This window comes from Bombina bombina, chromosome 1, assembly GCF_027579735.1.
Source record: "Bombina bombina isolate aBomBom1 chromosome 1, aBomBom1.pri, whole genome shotgun sequence".
NCBI classification, from domain to species: domain Eukaryota; kingdom Metazoa; phylum Chordata; class Amphibia; order Anura; family Bombinatoridae; genus Bombina; species Bombina bombina.
This window is the reverse complement of record NC_069499.1, coordinates 134,177,156-134,195,421: the sequence shown is the minus strand read 5'-3', so window position 1 is coordinate 134,195,421 and position 18,266 is coordinate 134,177,156. Positions and strand designations below refer to the sequence as shown.

Below are 18,266 nucleotides of genomic sequence, written 5' to 3'. Positions count from 1 at the left end.
AGCTTCTTTTTAGCCCAGTAATGAAACATAGAAACATAGAAACATAGATATTGACGGCAGATAAGAGCCATAGGCCCAGCAAGTCTGCCCCACCTTACCTAACAGTATAAACTTATCTAGTTCGTAGGATAGCCCTATGCTTGTCCCATGCATTTTTAAAGTCCCCCACAGTGTTTGTTGCTACTACCTCTTGAGGAAGTTTATTCCATAAATCAATCACTCTTTCTGTAAAGAAGTGCTTCCTCAAATTACTCCTGAATCTACTACCCTTTAGCTTGAGCTCATGACCCCTTGTTCTTGAATTTTCCATTTTATGTAAAATGCTTTTCACAGAGTAGAACTTTCCTGTAGTATCAGTCTGATCCTGCCTATTATGGCAATTCCTCTCTGAACAAGGAACATAGCAACCCCAGACGATCATTTCCGCCTTCCTTGGGCATAGTTCAATCTAGCCTGAGCCAAATGATATCGATCATAAGATATGGCCCTAAACTTGGCAACCTAGCATCAATGCATTTCAATAGGATATTCTGAATAAGTAATCAAGCTTTTACTCTATCCAAACCATATTGGCTCACTCTCATTTGGCTTGTTTTATACTAATTGGGCATCCCTCTATATAACAAAAGTTGAATCTAGCTTGAGCCAAATGATATTGATGATCAAATATGACACCAAATCGAGCACCCTAACTTTAATGCATTTCAATGGGAAATTCTGAATAAGGAACTGAGCATGTCCTCTATGAAAACCATCTTGGCTCACCAAAAATTGGCTTGTTTTATACTAATTGAGCATTGCTCTATAGGAAAAAGTTTAATGTAGCCTGAGCCAAATTATATTGTTCAGTAAAATTGGCACTAATCCTGTCAACCCTGTTTCAATGGGAAGTTCTGAATAAGGAACCAAGCTTTTCCTCTATTAAAATGATCTTGGCTCACTCAAATTTAGCTTCTTTTATAATAATTGGGCATCCCTCTATAGAAAGATCAAACTATCCTGAGCCAAATGACATAAAATATCGCTCCAAACCTGGAATTTCTATATCAATCTGTTCCTCTATTATTTTTATGTATGTAAAGCTCAGTTCCTTATTTATAATTTCATAATGAAATGCATGGGTGCTGGGGTCACATGTTTTGTGCCATATTCTATTTGCTCGGCTCCATATTCAGAATTTCCCTTTGGAATGCATGGATGTTAGGGTGCCAGGTTTGGTAACATTTTATAATTAATATGATTTGGCTCAGACAAGATTCAACTTTTTTCCTATAGAAGGATGCTCAGTTAGTAAAAAATAAACCAAATTTGGGTAAGCCAAGTAGTTTTTTTGTTTGTTTTGTTTTTTAATAGAGAAAATGCTTGGTTTCGTCTTCAGAATTTACAATTTTATACGGTTTATATACGGGACCGTATATAATTGGGACACTGGGACCGTATATAATTGGGACCATATATAATGCTCAAAGACCCTATTAACCCTTCAGCCAATCCCTCTATAAAAAGGGAGAAAAATTAACCCCTTAAGGAGTTAGACATCAGTGCCTACTGAACTGCCCAACTGTTAACCCCTAAAATGTCTATACATGTCCCAGGTGATGATCCACTAGAGGAATTGACCTCCAAAGTGCTTGTCCTTCAGTACCTAGAAGGCAAAGGCACTTACCTGTGGATCCAGCTGCAGTGCAGGATCTCTTCTTAGGTGTGTTAGACACTCCACTCTCTATCAGGGTAACAGAGTAACCAACCCTGGCTTTCTATGAAGGGGTAGCAATAATGTTAAAAATAAATCAAACACAACCTCACCGCTTTCTAGCTGCTAATAGCCCCCATTACTCTTACTAAAGAGATTGACATGGACACAGCATAGCTCCTAATCCTTGCTTGCGGGGAAAAGTACCCATAAAAGGATTAAATATCTTCAGACACCGTCTTCGCACATCCTCCATTGACAAAGGCAAAGAGAATGACTGGGGATTATGGGTAAGGACAATTACACTTAACAGCTTTGCTGGGGTGCTCTTTGCCTCCTCCTGCTGGCCAGGAGTTGAATATCCCACTAGTAATTGGATTGAAGTTGTGGACTCTCCATGCCATAGGACAGAAACAAGCCAAATGTAAGTAAAAGCTTGGTAATTCATTTAAAATTTCCCATTGAAATGCATGGATGCTAGGGTACCTAGTTTGATGCTGTATTATATAATCAATATAAATTTGGTTAATGCTAGATTTATTTATTTTTATATAGAAGGATGCCCAATTAGCATAAAACAAGCCAAACGCGAGTAAGACAATATGGTTTTAATAGAGTAAAAGCTTGGTTACTTATTCAGAATTTCCCATTGAAATGTGTGGAAATTAAGGTACCAGATTTGGTGCCATATTTTATGATCAAGATCATTTGGTTCAGGATAGAGTTAACTTTTTTATATAGAGCGATGCTCAATTAGTATCAAAAAATCTAAATGAGATTGAGCCAATATTGTTTTAAAAAAAATAGGTAAAGGTTTTTTTCCTTATTCAGAATATCATATTGAAATGCATGGATGCTAGGGTGCCACGTTTGGAGCAATATTTTATGATCAATATTATAGAGGGATGCTCAATTAGAAAAAGAAAAAAAAAAAAATTGGTGAGCCAAGATGGTTTTCATAGAAAAATGCTGTGTTCCTTGTTCAGAAATGACTATTGAAATGAATAGAAATTATGGTGCCAGGTTTGGTGCCAAATGTCATGATTAATATAATATTACCTTTGCTTATTGTTGAATAATAAATAATTCATGAACAAGAAGCTAAACTGAATAAGATGCTGGGTGAATAGAAAACTAACTTCAATCTTCAAATAAGAAGCTGGCGAATACAAAGCTAACTTCAGCATCATGCACCTGGTACTGTCACAGCTCTCTCTGTGGGTATAGAAGGGGTGCTGCTGCCTGGGCTGGTCAGGGGAGCAGAGTGCGTGTGGTGATAGAGTTCTCCTCTTTGGGCCGGTGTCTCAAGAGATTTTCGTTTCGCCTTTGGACCTGCATGGGGGATTTAAAGAGGCGAGCTTCCCCTTCGCAGCACCAACCCCCCTTAGAATTTCTTAGAGCTGCATGATGCAACTGCCTGTAGTGGTAGAGGGCCCTATAAGATGCTGGGCCCTAGGACCGGGGCCGAATTGCCCAACTTGTCAGTCCGCCGCTGGTTGTAACTTAGGTTACCTTCTCTGTTGTGGCCAATTAGGGACAGTTATAAATAGGTCACTAGAGTGTGCAGCCAATGGCTGTGTGGAATATAACAGTGTTCTGCACTTCCATTCCTAACAATTTTAGAATGGAATTACAGGAAAAGGGGACATAAAATAAATAATGATAGTATAATGCAGAATACATACGAAGCAGCATGCACAAACAAAAGTTGTCTACTAAAAGTCACTGCACACAATTCCATTTGTTAACATCTGAAAATATATATATAATTTATATCCTGATCTCCATGATAGGGAGGCATTTCTATATTGGTAAAGATGCCATAATACCAAGAAAATCAGTTTATCCGAATTAGAGAAAAATAACGAAAGTAGGTACATAGAACACATGTATAGACAATGCTAGTAGCTCACCCAAGAACACTATAAATGCACTAATATGTTGCATCGCAAAGGAAGCGGTTTTGTTCAACAGACTGTGGCACATAAAATATTTATTAAATCTTAACAGACAGAAAAGGTAATCATGCAGCTTTAAACAAGTCAAAAACCTCAGTTTAGTAAAACCCACCTTAAAGATTCATCCACTGCTCCAAGTTTTTTGGCCTGTTCACATTCTTCAATTTCACCATATGCAATACTTGCATCTTTAGTATACTTAAAAAAAAAAAAAAAAAATTTTATATATATATATACATTTTTTATATATATATATATATATATATATATATATATATATATATATATATATATATATATATATATATATATATATATATATATATATATAAATGATTATAATTATTTTTGAAAATAATATATGCTTTATAGGAGAGGCATTTACTTTAAAATATATTGTTAAGTAAAAAAAAAAAAAAAAAAAAAAAGATTGTCATTCACTGCCGAATGCGGAAATTGGAGACTATTTTTAGTATTCAACTCTTTTTTGCAAAACCAGATCTAAAGGCTGTGACACACTGCAAGTGATGCGGTGCGAGGCTACACAACCTGACGCGGCTGAGCACACAGAGATGAAAAGGCGGGACACACTGAGCACGCACAGCCGCATCATCAAGCTGCGCACCACGTTGCTCTCAGTGTGTCACAGCCTTTGGTGTGTTTCACTTGCACAAGAGGATATTCAGCGCTGAAAAGAGCCGAATACCAAAAATAGTCTTCTTCCGCATTCGGCAGTGAATATCTATATATCTCTATCTACATATCTAAATCTACAGTGAAAACCATTAATTATTCCTTTGTCTGTGAGTGTCTTTATGTGCACAGGTCCTACTACGCATGTGGAAGAGTTCACAACACCCATATAGGAGTCTGAGATTAGCTGACAGATGTCACATGATACAGTAAACAGGGAGATGAAAGAAGAACTTTGAATTTCATTTAAAAAAAAAAAAGAAAAATCAGGTGGGCAGTGCTCCAAGATGGCCACTGACTTGTACTGTCAAAAAAGAGATAGGCGGCACTCCAAGGTATAGGGTGAAAAATGTAAAATATATCCTTAACTGAAAAATTAACACTCATAATGCAAAACATGTTCAGAGGAGGAGGAGGAGGAGACCTTACATGTTTTGTGCCCTGTGGCACTTAATCATAGGCATAATCTCCTTCATGTATGGAAACGCTTTATACCTTCCACAACCAATCAAAACAGCATAAATAGTTGCTATATCAACAGGTGTATTCAGTATAGCAACTATTTATGCTGTTCTGATTGGTTGTGGAAGGTATAAAGCGTTTCCATACATGAAGGAGATTATGCCTACGATTAAGTGCCGCAGGGCACAAAACATGCATGGTCTCCTCCTCTGAACATGTTTTGCATTATGAGTGTTAACTTTTAATTTTTCAATAAAGGATATATTTTACATTTTTCACCCTATACCTTGGAGTGTCGCCTATCTCTTTTTTGACGTTTCTTGGTTGGCTCAGCCTTTTTCTGGCTTTGAACCCTGCTGGAATTGGTTTCCGACTTCTGCCGCAGGCCCACGGACTAGAGCGACACTGCCTCCCGATTAACTAACTTGTACTGCTCTGTGTTAGCTATAAACTTTATAAAATAAAAAAAAATACAATTGTGGCCACAGTATTTGTCATCCATACCTCCCTTGACAATATTTGTGCCCGGTAAACCTCCTGGATCAAGGTCTCTCATATTTTGGCTGCCAACGCTTTATTTAATCTTACTGACGTTACCTGGCTTTATAGCAGAACTTTGTACTCAGTTCCTTAGGCAAACGGCCTACCAGGCTGTATATAGTTTATATTAATATGTAGGGCACTATGAAAGTCATAGCCACAGAGAAAGATACTCTGAAGCAGGCTAGAATTACTACCTTACAAAGGGATATGAAACCCTAAAGGTTTCCTTCATGATTCAGATTTATCATATAATCTTATGCAACTTTTAATTTAATTCTATTATCAAATTGTCTGTTTTCTGGTTATCCTTTGTTGAAAAGTAGGGATGTAAGCTCAGGAGTGTGCATGTGTTTGTAGCGGTTTATGGCAGCAGTTTTGCAACGTTTCTCATTAGCAAGAGCACTAGATGGCAGCACTCTTTCCTATCATGTAGTGCTTCAGGCATGTGCACGCTACCTAACTAGGTATCTCTTCAACAAAGAACATCATAAGAACAAACATGAGAACAATGATAATTTGCTGTTTCTGTACGCTTCTTAAAGGGACATTCCAGCCAAATTGGAATCCACGTGGATGCATTTCAGTTTTGAATGGAAGCATTTTTGTAATATACAAGTATTAATAAAATGTTTCTAATTAAATGTTATAACGGTATTTAAGTATGCACTGTGCACCAGCATTATAAAAACACAGCACTTGCTCAGCGAGTCTAAGGTGTTTGTACCCTCTGGTAATGACTCAGTTTGTTAATTGCTGACATGATACAAGCCCCACTGGTTCTCTCAGCAGCTGCAGTATTTAAAATGCCGGTGTACAGAGAATATCTAGCTTTGCTTCACATGCAGAGAAAAATGCTAACACTAAAACAGTGATAACTTTTACTAGAAGCCTTTTTGGCAATACATTTATACTGCAAATAGGTTTCTATTCAAAGATGTAATTCATCTATGTGCATTTAAATTTTGAATGGAATGTCCCTTTAAATTGGGGAATGTAAGCATTAGCTTTGTATAGACTGTAAGCCACTGTTTAACCTAAATTCTTTATTTACTATGCTCGATCCATGTTTATATTGTGCATAATATATCACCGCCCCAGGAAGATACGTTATATTAACTCAAACATTTGTGAGAAATACCGCAGCTTAATACTTTAATAATCTACCATTTTTACAAGTTTACTAATATAAGGCTGCAACTGAAACACATTTGCCATTATGTTTACCCCTAGGAAGCCTTCATTCCTAATTTCTTGCTGCCGACCTCTAGAACGGTTTAAAGGACTATCAGTTTGCTTGCACCCTTTCCTTTGACACATGGTTTCTACTGCTTTCCCTGGTTATTGACCTACGCGGGTTTCCTGCTGCACCATTATATCAGATCCAGCTACACACTTACACTTAGGATTTCCACCTGTTGCTGTTTCAAAAAGGCTACGCATCACTGGTCCAAGAAGCTAAACAAGGTATCTAAACTTCTACCTTAACTCCAGAAACAAAAGAATCCTTTATAAATGGAAGTAAATTAGAAATTTGTGTAATATTGTATGCTCTGAATTATGAAAACAATAATTTTGGCTTTCATGTCCCTTTAATAAATTTACCTAACTTTGTCAGCAAATAAAAAGTTGTTTATAAATAAAAAAAATACACCCATAACTATTTGTTCAAAATATAGTTGACCCATATTGCTACAAGTGTCCATACCTTAAAATTTGAAGTCTTTATACCATAAGGAACTTCACTCTAAAAATCAGAAAGCACAAATATACAATCAAACCGACGACATTCTAATATTCCTAAGAAATAGCCCCTAAAGCAACATGATAGATAAATCATTTGATACAAACTTTATGGGACTGATTGATCCCTTTGTTTGAGAGCACAGTAATGAGTATACTACCCACTTCTTATTCAAACTAAAAATGCAATAAAATTATTAAAGTTCTACGGCTTTGTTTCGAGTGCATAATATTTTGAAAAAGTTCAAAGCAAAGAACATGAATTGGTTAAAGGGATAGTATACAATAGAATTTGTATTGTTTTAAAAAGATAGATCATCCCTTTATTACCCATTCCCCTGTTTTGCATAAACAGTTGTATTAATATACTTTTTACCTCTGTGATTACCTTGTATCTAAGCATCTTCTGACAGCCCTCTGATCACATTACTTTTTATTATCTATTGACTTGCATGTTAGCAAATTAGTGTTGTGCTGAATCTTAAATAACTACCCGGATGTGAACACAATGTTATCTATACTAGCAGTCTCCTGTTGTGAAACGCTAATAAAAAAAAAATAATGTGATAAGAGGCTGTCTGTAGTGACTTAGAAACAGGCAGAAATTTAGAGGTTTAAATGTTCTAAAGTATATTAATATAACAATGTTGGTTCTGCAAAAGGGGAAAGGGAAGTAAAGGCATTCTCTTTTTAAACAATTTTTGTGTAGACTGTCCCTTTAAGTGCATCTCAATAAACCACCAGTGGATCCTACATTACTGGTAAAAACAATGTTACAATACTTACATTCTCGCAAGGTTTTACTGCGCAGTCTTTTACTCCACAGTGGCTACTATCGTCCCAGAATGGACAAGGTTTTTTTAGGTTCGCCTAGAAATGAAAATGTCAGAAGATCATACAAGACATACAGACCTTATTATGTTGAGATGGAAAGAGAGGAAGTAAAAAGTGCTGTCTTCTAGTAGAAACAAAAAGTATGCTTACCTGATAAAATTATCTCTTTCTGGGCATGTCCACAAAACATTCTAATTACTAGTGGCCAGCAGGAGGAGGCAAAGAGCACCCCAGCAGAGCTGTTAAGTATCACTTCCCTTACCCATAACCCCCAGTCATTCGGCCAAAGGGAAAACGGAAAAAGAAGATGACACAAGGGTATAGAGGTGCCTGAGGACTAGACAAAAAAACTGCCATCTTAATTTGAATAAGGGCGGGTCGTGGACTCTCCATGCCCGGAAATTCATTTATTAGGTAAGCATAAATTTTGAATTCTTTCCTATCGCATGGAGATTCCACAAAACATTCTAATTACTAGTGGGAACCAATACCCAAGCTAGGAGGACACAGAATGAATAGGAAGGGAGAACAAGACAGGCAGACCTAAACTGAAGGCACCACCTCTTGAAGAACTTTTCTCCTATAAGAAGCCTCAGCTGAGGCAAAAGTATTTTTAGAATTTGGAAAAAGGTATGTATAGTGGCCACCTTACAGATTTGCTCCACAGAAGCTTCATTTTTGAAAACCCATGAAGATGAAACAGCTCTAGTGGAATGAGCCGGAATTCTGTCATAAGCTAAACGAATAACACTTTTCAACCAGAGAGAAAGAGTGGTAGAAGTGGCCTTCTGACCCCTACGCTTACTAGAGAAAACAACAAACAGGGCAGAGGTCTGCCGAAAATCTTTAGTTGCTTGAAGGTAAAATTTAAGAGCAAGCACAACATCCAAGTTTTGGAAAAGACGTTCCTTCTGGGAAGAAGAGTTAGGACAAAAAGGAACAACAATTTCCTGATTATTATTGTGATCCAACACTACGTTAGGGAGAAACCCCAGCTTAGTACAAAGGACCACCTTATCAGCATGAAAAATAAGGAAAGAGGAATCACACTGCAGAAGCTGAATGTTCTGAAACTCTGCGAGCAGAAGAAATAGCAAGAAGAAACAAAACCTTCCAAAGATAGTAATTTAATATTAACAGAATGCATTGGCTCAAACTAAGTTTGCTGCAAAACTCTAAGAACAAGGTTAAGATTTAAACACAGGCCTGATTCTGACCAAGGCCTGAACAAAAGACTGAACATCTGGCAGAACTGCCAGACGTTTATGCAGAAGGACAGAGCAGAAATCTGACCCTTTAAAGTACTGACTGACAAACCCAACTCCAGGCCTTCCTGAAGAGAAGCCAAAATTCGAGCAACCCTTACTTTGTTCCAAGAAAAATCCTTTTGAATCACACCAATGAAGGTATTTACACCATACCCTATGGTAAATTTTGCGAGTAACCGGTTTACGAGCCTGAAGCATAGTATCTATGACTTTCTCAGAGAAGTCACGTCTCTCCAAACTTAGATGTTCAATCTCCAAGCAGTCAGCTTCAGAGAAACTAGATTTGGATGAAGGGACCCTGAAGTAGAAGGTCCTTCCTAAAAGCTAACCTCCACGCCGGAAGAGATGACAGTCACCAGATCCGCGAACCAGAACCTGCAAGGCCATGCAGGAGCTATTAGAATCACAGAAGCTCTCCCCTGTTTGATGTAAGCAATTACTTGTGGAAGCAACGCAAAACGGAGGAAACAGGTATGCTAGATTGAAGCTCCAAGGAATGGCTAGAGCATCTCTCAGAACGGCTTGAGGATCTCTTGGCCTTGAACCGTACTTTGGAAGCTTGGCGTTTTGACGAGACTCCATCAGATCCAACTCCAGAACCCCCCACCTGAGAGTTACTGTGAAAACCTCTGAGTGGAGAGCCCACACTCCGGGATAAAAAGTCTGCCTGCATAAGAAAACCGGCCTCCCAGTTGTCCGCCCCTGGTATGTGGATGGCAGAGAGAGATGGCAATCATGAGACTCCGCCCACTGGAGAATGCGAGGCACCTCCTTTATTGCGAAGGAACTCTGTGTTCCTCCCTGGTGATTGATGTAGGCCACCAGGGTGATGTTGTCCGACTGAAATCTAAAAAAATCTGACCAAAGCTAGTTGAGGCCAAGCTATTAAAGCATAGAAAAATTGCTCTCAACTCCAAGATGTTTATTGGAAGAGAAGACTCCTCTTGAGTCCACAGACCCTGTGTCTTTAAGAAACCCCAAACTGCTACCTAGCCTAACAGGCTGGTGTCCGTGGTCACAATCACCCAGGAAGGCTTCAGGAAACATGTGCCCCGAGAGAGATGGTCCTGTGAAACCCACCATTAGAGTGAGACTTGTTGGGGAATCCAAATTTATCTTTTGCGAGAGATCTGAGTGGTCACTGTTCCACTGACTGAGCATGCATAGCTGCAGAGGTCTCAGATGGAACCGAGCAAAAGGAATGCTGTCCATGGAGGCAACCATCAGTCCAATCACCTCCATGCATTGAGCCACAGATTGACGAATAGCAGACTGGAGAGACAGGCAAGAAACATGAAGTTTGGATTTTCTGACATTCATCAGAAAAAATCCTCATGGACAGGGAATCTATGATTATTCCTAAGAAACACACCCTGGTATCTGGAACAAGGGAACTCTTTCCCAGACTTTTTCACCCATGAGAACGTAGAATAGACATTTAGGTATGAGATCTTGCTAGATGAAAAGATGGCGCTTGAACTAGAATGTCATCTAGATAAGGTGCCACAGCAATACCTGGGACCTCACCACTGCCAGAAGAGCCCCCAGAACTTTTGTAAAACTTCTGGGAGCTGTAGCAAGGCCAAAAGGAAGGGCAACAAACTGGAAAAGTTTGTCCTGGAAAGCAAACCTGAGATACTGAGATCTCTGAATAGGAACATGAAGATACACGTCCTTCAGATCTTTGATCATCATGAACTGATCCTTTTGGACCAAAGGAATAGAACGGATGGTCTCCTTCTTGAAGGAACCCTAAGGAATTGAGACACTTTAGGTCCAGAATGGGACGAAATGTGCCCTCTTTGGGAACTACAAATAGATTTGAATAGAATCCTAAACCCTGTTCCTCTAGAGGAACTGGAACAATCACTCCCAGGGATGATAGGTCCTTTATGCAGTTTAAGAAGGCCTCTCTCTATCTGGTTCGTGGATAACCTTGACAGGTGGAACCTGCCCCTGGGAGGACAAGATTTGAATCCTACTCTGTAACCGTGGGATACTATAACTATGGCCCAAGGATCTGGAACATTGTGTATCCAAGCCTGCTGAAAAAAAGAAAGCCTGCCCCCCACTTGATCCACTGCAGGATCAGGGGCAGACTCTTCATGTTGATTTAGAATTAACGGAAAGCTTCTTAGCTTGCTTCCCCCTATTCCAAAGCTGACGGGACCACCAAGAAGATTTGGATTGATCCAACTTGGAAGAGAAAGAGGAAGACTTCTGTCCCTTAAAGTTAAAAAAAAATAAAAAAAAAAATAGAATTTTGACAACCCTTAGGTCTATTCTTTTGATCCTGAGGTAGGAAAGAACCCTTTCCACCTGTAATGTCAGAAATAATTTCTGCCAGACCTGGTCCAAACAAGGTGTTACCCTTATAAGGCAGAGATAAAAGCTTGGATGCAACATCTGCAGACCAAGATTTTAACCAGAGAGCTCTGCGAGCTAAAAACAATAAAACCAGAAATCTTAGCACCCAACCCTCAGAAGAATCATCCTCATCAGATATTTGAGACAAACTGACTTACACAGCCTTAGCGGAGTCAGCCTTACTAACATCAATATGTTTAGATTTCCTCTTACACTTACCAGAAACCTTTGGAAAAGCTAATAAAGCTGCAGAAACAGCAGAAGTAATCTGCACAGCGAAATCTCCAGTTAAAAAAACATCCCAAGGAGGTTGAGAGCAACCGCAGGGCACTGCATGTGAAGCTTGAGGGGAAAGCCGAGTCGTAGCTAGGATAACACTATCCTGAGAGACAGGAGGCTCAGGGACATCTTATCTTTAAACTTTTTAGACCTGAAGAGCAAAACTGTACAGGAGGAATTATCTTAGCCTCCAAACACAATAAGCATTTTTCAAATGAATCAACTTCTGTTTTAGTGTCCATAATTGGGTATCAGTTCCTAACAATTAACAAAACAAAAAAAAATTGAAATGCCAAATTAAGTTTATATGAAGCAATAAAACATAAATACGCACCTAAAACCCTCAGTTCTGCCGAGGTTTTACCCCTCCAGAAGTTGCTATCCCACTAGCACAGAAAACTGGACACACCCAGTAGCAAAATAAAAAAAAAAAAAAAAACACAAAACAAAAAAACTCCTTGTTACCGGAACAGCCCAAATCCACTTGCCACTGTAGATAGAGGAAACCACAATAAAAAAATTATTTTAAATTGCGCCAAACAAAAATTGCGTGAAAGTGATTGGGCGAATAAGATGAAAAAGCAATTGCAACTAGTAAATCAAACACCTGTCAAACACTCCATCTCTGAGCACTAATAAAAAATGATGCCTCTTTTCACATAAAAGCAGTGCCCCTAAAACAGATTCAAATAATTTCCACAAGGATTTAACCCCTATAGTGAGGGTACCTTCAAACCTAGAAAGGAAAGCACTTACCTGTGGATCCTGCTGTCAGGCAGGAGCCGTTTTCTGAGCTGTGGCAGCTTCACCATTTCTACCTATAGAAAAGAAAGAACAGAGTAACCAACTCTGGCTTTCTATAATAGGGGTAGCAATAATGTTAGAAGTTTAAGCAAAGACCAACGTCTTCTAATTGCTAATAGCCAACATTACTCTTACTAAATAGATTGACATGGACACAACATAGCCCCATTCCTTGCTTGCAGGGAAAAGTACCCATTTAAAAGGATTAAAATCTTCAGACACCATCCTCCCATGAGCAAGGCAAAGAGAATGACTGGGGGTTATGGGTAAGGGAAGTGATACTTAACAGCTCTGCTGGGGTGCTCTTTGCCTCCTCCTGCTGGCCAGGAGTGAATATACCACTAGTAATTAGAATGTTTTGTGGACTCTCGATGCCTTAGGAAAGAAACATCAGTTTGTGTGTTCTTTACCTCTCTCTTATTGAAATCATTTTTCGTTATTAGAGTCACCCATAAACCCACGTGGGTCATTTTCATATCTATTGTGAGTCTTAAGCATGTATGTACTTTTTATGAAAATGTAAATAACTTTGCAAAATGAAGATATTTGAACTACCACACAGCAAACCCCACAAAATAATGGCGAGGTCTACCAGGAACAATATGGCACAAATCCTTACAGTTCCTACAATGTACAAATTACAAAATAAGTTATGGCCAATCAGATTTGAATACAGGTGGCCCTCGGTTTACAACGGTTCAATTTACACCGTTTCAGAACAACAACCTTTTTTCCCAGTCATGTGACTGCTATTGAAAAGCATTGAGAAGCAGTGCATTTATTAAAATAGAAAGTAGGTGGAGCGGTCCGCTTGTGTTGCAGCAGTTTAACCAGACCTAAGGTATCAAGCACATTTCAAAGGAACAAGATCTTCCCGTCTATAAATCAGTCCAGATTGGAATGCATAGAAAGAACTGCTAGCAGAAAAATGCAAGTGAAGTCTGTGTTGTGTGATTATTTTATTGGGTTTATAATGCTGTTTAGCAAATGTTTTTGTTAATTTAACTTAGTTTAATTATATATTCTGTGTTGTGTGATTATTTTATTAGTTTTGTAATGCTGTTTAGCATTTAAAGTCTTCATTTCAAAGCTTTCAAAATAATGTATTAGGTGTTACTTATGACAATTTTTAGAGGGGCCTGGAACCTAACTCCCTCACTTCCCATTGACTTACATTATAAACTGGGTTTCAATTTACAACGGTTTCGATTTACAACCATTCCTTCTGGAATCTAACCCCAGCGTAAACTGAGGGCTACCTGTATTGACTTCTTGATGTAAGTGAACTTTTTTTCACAGGTTTTCATTATAACTTAACTACTATTGTGCAGTGTAGGATGTTATCTGGGAATCTAAGATAGAATGAGTTGTGTAGGTTGGTACATGAGATCATGTGTTGGATGTCTGTATATGCTACAAGGTTGTATGGGATGTGTGATTAGGAGCCGGTGTAGAGTACAGCATTCTGCAATAATAAAGCACAGGTTGCAGTTGCAAACATGTTTTGAGGACTTCAACGGATTCATTGAGGTTTTAGTGGTTGGATTTTGTAAGTATTATCACAATAGCGCCAAGTTATAAAGGGATCTACATTGCGATCAAGATTGCCAGTGAAATATTCTAAAGGGATGAAATCAATGTATAAAGGTGTTTACCATACTTCACTGTGTGTCGCCTCTCGACAATGACGGAATGTAAAAACGCAACAACACCTGGAGCAAAGTTGTAATGTAAATTATACCTTTAGATAGTATCAAATGACAATACAGTACATGTATCAAATGAAAATTAACCTCTTATGATTCCGTAGTGAAATTAGTACATGAATAATAAACCTACATAAGCTGGGGGATTGTGGGTATGTTGTACATGTGTGTAAAGTTTGTTACATGTATGTAGTGTGCTACTATGTATATTATGTATTTAAAGTTTTTAAAATAAAAGTATGTGGATTTTTTTTTCTCTTTTTTTTAAACCATTGGAGTGTTCTTTTTAGGAAGAAGATTGCGTACGTGGTTCTCAAGTACCCCCAACAGGCCAGGTTTTCATTAAAGCTGAACTAGTGCACAGGTGAAATCGGATGATGGGTGAGAGCAGGTTAGTAACCATGGTTACTGATCAGCTGAATATTTCACCTGTGCTGTAGTTCATCTATAATTAAAACCTCACTATGTACACCCATTTTTTATCAATTGATTACTTTAACATTGTATTTTTATAGCCGCTAAAAGTTCACATTGTACAATGTGTTAAAGGGATATAATACTCATATGCTAAATCACTTGAAACTGATGCAGTATAACTGTAAAAAGCTGACAGGAAAATATCACCTGAGCATCTCTATGTAAAAAAGGAAGATATTTTACCTCACAACTTCCTCAGCTCAGCAGAGTAAGTTCTGTGAAACAAGCTATACTCAGCTGCAGGTTAAAAAAAAAAAAAAATGAACAGCAGCCAATCGGCATCAACAGTGCTGAGGTCATGAACTCTATTACTGTGATCTCATGAGATTTGATAGTAAACTTCCTTAAACTGAATAGGGAAATAACATGAGTGTGCATGAAAGCTCACTCCCTTAGCTGTCCCGGGACAGACATACTGATTTGCTGCTTAGAAGTCCCTTACAATGGGATGTGGCTACTGAGGAACTTTTGAGGTAAAATATCTTTTTTTTTTCCCAGAGATGTTCAGGTGATATTTTCTAGTTAACTTTTTACAGCTATGCTGCATCACTTTCAAGTGTTTCAACATTTGGGTATCATGGCCCTTTAAGTTCTAATATCGCGACCAAACTGTATCAAACATATTCTTCATAATACAATATGTTTTATGTTTTGTTTACAATTTGTTACAATGTGGCGGCAACATTAGTAAACTGGTTAAGTACTGTGTAAACTAACTGATACAGTTCTATTAAAATCACACTGTACCAAACAAGTCATTTAAATAGAACATTTGGTTTAGTGCAATAGCAATATTAGAAATATATCAAAGTATGTTTAGACAGTACAGAATAGGTTTACTTCTAATATTGCAGCTACTGTCTTCCATGGGATATTAATATCCTGTACACAAAGTCGTTGTCCTAAAAAGAAAAGAACACGCCAAAATTTAAAGGCACAGTAAAGTCAAAATTAAACTGATTATATAGGCATTCCATGGCCTTTTCTATTGGAGTAAACTGTATTTTAAAATTGTGAAATCTCACTAGCTAACTTGGTGCATCTTTTCGCAAAGATCTTTCCACCCTTTAAAGGGACATTATACACTAGATTTTTCTTTGCATAAATGTTTTGTAGATGATCCATTTATATAGCCTATAGAGCTTTTTTCTCTTGTAAGGTGTATCCAGTCCACGGATCATCCATTACTTGTGGGATATTCTCCTTCCCAACAGGAAGCTGTAAGAGGATCACCCACAGCAGAGCTGTCTATATAGCTCCTCCCCTAACTGCCACCTACCAGTCATTCTCTTGCAGCTCTCGACAAGATAGGAAGTAGCTAGAGAGATGTGGTGAATTTATGTAGTTTATCTTCAATCAAAAGTTTATTATTTTCAAATGGTGCCGGAGTTGTACTGTTTTAGCCTCAGGCAGAAAGTTGAAGAAGAGCCTGCCTGTGGTTTTTGATGATCTTAGCAGGTTGTAACTAAGATCCATTGCTGTTCTCATACATAACTGAAGAGATGAGGTAACTTCAGCTGGGGAATGGCGTGCAGGGTCTCCTGCTATGAGGTATGTGCAGTTGAAATTTTTCTAGAGAAATGAATATGCTAGAAAATGCTGTTAATACCGGATTTATTTAAGGTAAGCCTGATTACAGTGATTTAATAACGACTAGTATCATGCTTGCTGTAAAAGGTAATATTCTTATTACTTTCTCACATTACTGAAAATAAGATAACGTTTGCTGGAAGTGTTTAAACGTTTTTTTCTACATATTGGTGATAAAGCTTTATTGGGGCCCAGTTTTTTCCACATGTCTGGCTAGATTTTGCCTAGGGATAGTTTTTTATGGCCCTCTCACTGTGAGTACAGGTTGGGAGGGGCCTAATTTCAGGCCTAAATCGTGCAGTAGTTTTTGCAGCTTGAGACTTCCAGCTTCCCTAGGAGTCCCCTGAACACTTAGGACCTCTACAAAGGGTTTTTGTGCCTTCAAAAGTCGTTGTATGGGCCGGTAGGGTCACAGCAGAGCTGTGGCAGTTTGTTGTGACTGTTAAAAAACGTTTACATCGTTTTTTTGATGCGGTTTTGAAACTAAGGGGTTAATCATCCATTTGCAAGTGGGCGCAATGCTCTGTTAGTCTATTATTACACACTGTAAAAATTTCGTAAGATTTACTGCTTTTTATCACTGTTTTTCAATTTGACAAAATTTGTTTCTCTTAAAGGCACAGTACCGTTTTTATTTTTTGCTTGTTTACATTTATCAAAGTGTTTTCCAAGCTTGCTGGTCTCATTGCTAGTCTGTATAAACATGTCTGACATGTCATAGAGGAAACTCCTTGTTCATTATGTTTAGAAGCCATTGTGGAACCCCCTCTTAGAATGTGTACCAAATGTACTGATTTTACTTTAAGTTATAAAGATCATATTCTGTCTTTAAAAGATTTATCACCAGAGGAAATTGACAAGGGGGAAGTTATGCCGAATAACTTTCCCCACGTGTCAGAACCTTTGACTCCCGCTCAAGGGACTCCCGCTCAAGTGGCGCCAAGTACATCTAGCGCACCAATGGCGTTTACTTTACAAGACATGGCGGCAGTTATGGATCATACCCTTACAGCGGTATTTTCCAAACTACCAGGGTTACAAGGAAAGCGAGACAGCTCTGGGACTAGAAAAAATACAGAGCTCTCTGATGCTTTAGTAGCTATGTCTGATATCCCCTCACAATATGCAGAAGCTGAGGCAGGAGAGCTTCTTTCTGTGGGTGATTTTTCTGACTCAGGGAAGATGCTTCAAACTGATTCTGATATGTCTACATTTAAATTTAAGCTTGAACACCTCCGCGTGTTGCTCAGGGAGGTTTTAGCTACTCTGGATGACTGACACCATTATAGTGCCAGAAAAATTGTGTAGATTGGATAAATACTATGCAGTGCCTGTTTACACTGATGTTTTTCCAATACCTAAAAGGTTTTCAGAAATTATTACCAAGGAATGGGATAGACCAGGTGTACCGTTCTCTCCCCCTCCTATTTTTAAGAAAATGTTTCCAATAGATGCCACTACACGGGACTTATGGCAAACGGTCCCTAAGGTGGAGGGAGCAGTTTCTACCCTAGCTAAGCGTACAACTATTCCCGTCGAGGACAGTTGTGCTTTCCTAGATCCAATGGATAAAAAGTTAGAGGGTTACCTTAAGAAAATGTTTATTCAACAAGGTTTTATTCTCCAGCCTCTTGCATGCATTGCCCCGGTCACTGCTGCTGCGGCCTTCTGGTTTAAGTCTCTGGAAGAGGCCTTACAGGTAGACACTCCATTGGATGATATACTTGACAAGCTTAAAGCGCTTAAGCTAGCCAATTCATTTGTTTCTGACGCCGTTGTTCATTTAACCAAACTAACGGCTAAGAACTCAGGTTTTGCTATACAGGCGCACAGGGCGCTATGGCTTAAATCC

At 38.5% G+C, this 18,266-nt stretch overlaps 1 protein-coding gene across 1 annotated transcript in view; it reads right to left on the bottom strand.

Annotated features, from left to right (window-relative positions):
* ERO1A (endoplasmic reticulum oxidoreductase 1 alpha) overlaps positions 1–18,266 on the bottom strand; it is a 137,576-nt gene that overhangs the window by 88,647 nt on the left and 30,663 nt on the right. The window contains exons 3-5 of the mRNA XM_053697614.1: positions 7,876–7,959; positions 7,055–7,093; positions 3,764–3,849 (exon numbers count right to left, since the gene is read on the bottom strand). Coding sequence (XP_053553589.1) covers positions 3,764–3,849; positions 7,055–7,093; positions 7,876–7,959 — 209 coding nt within the window. The remainder of the gene's footprint in view (positions 1–3,763; positions 3,850–7,054; positions 7,094–7,875; positions 7,960–18,266) is intronic.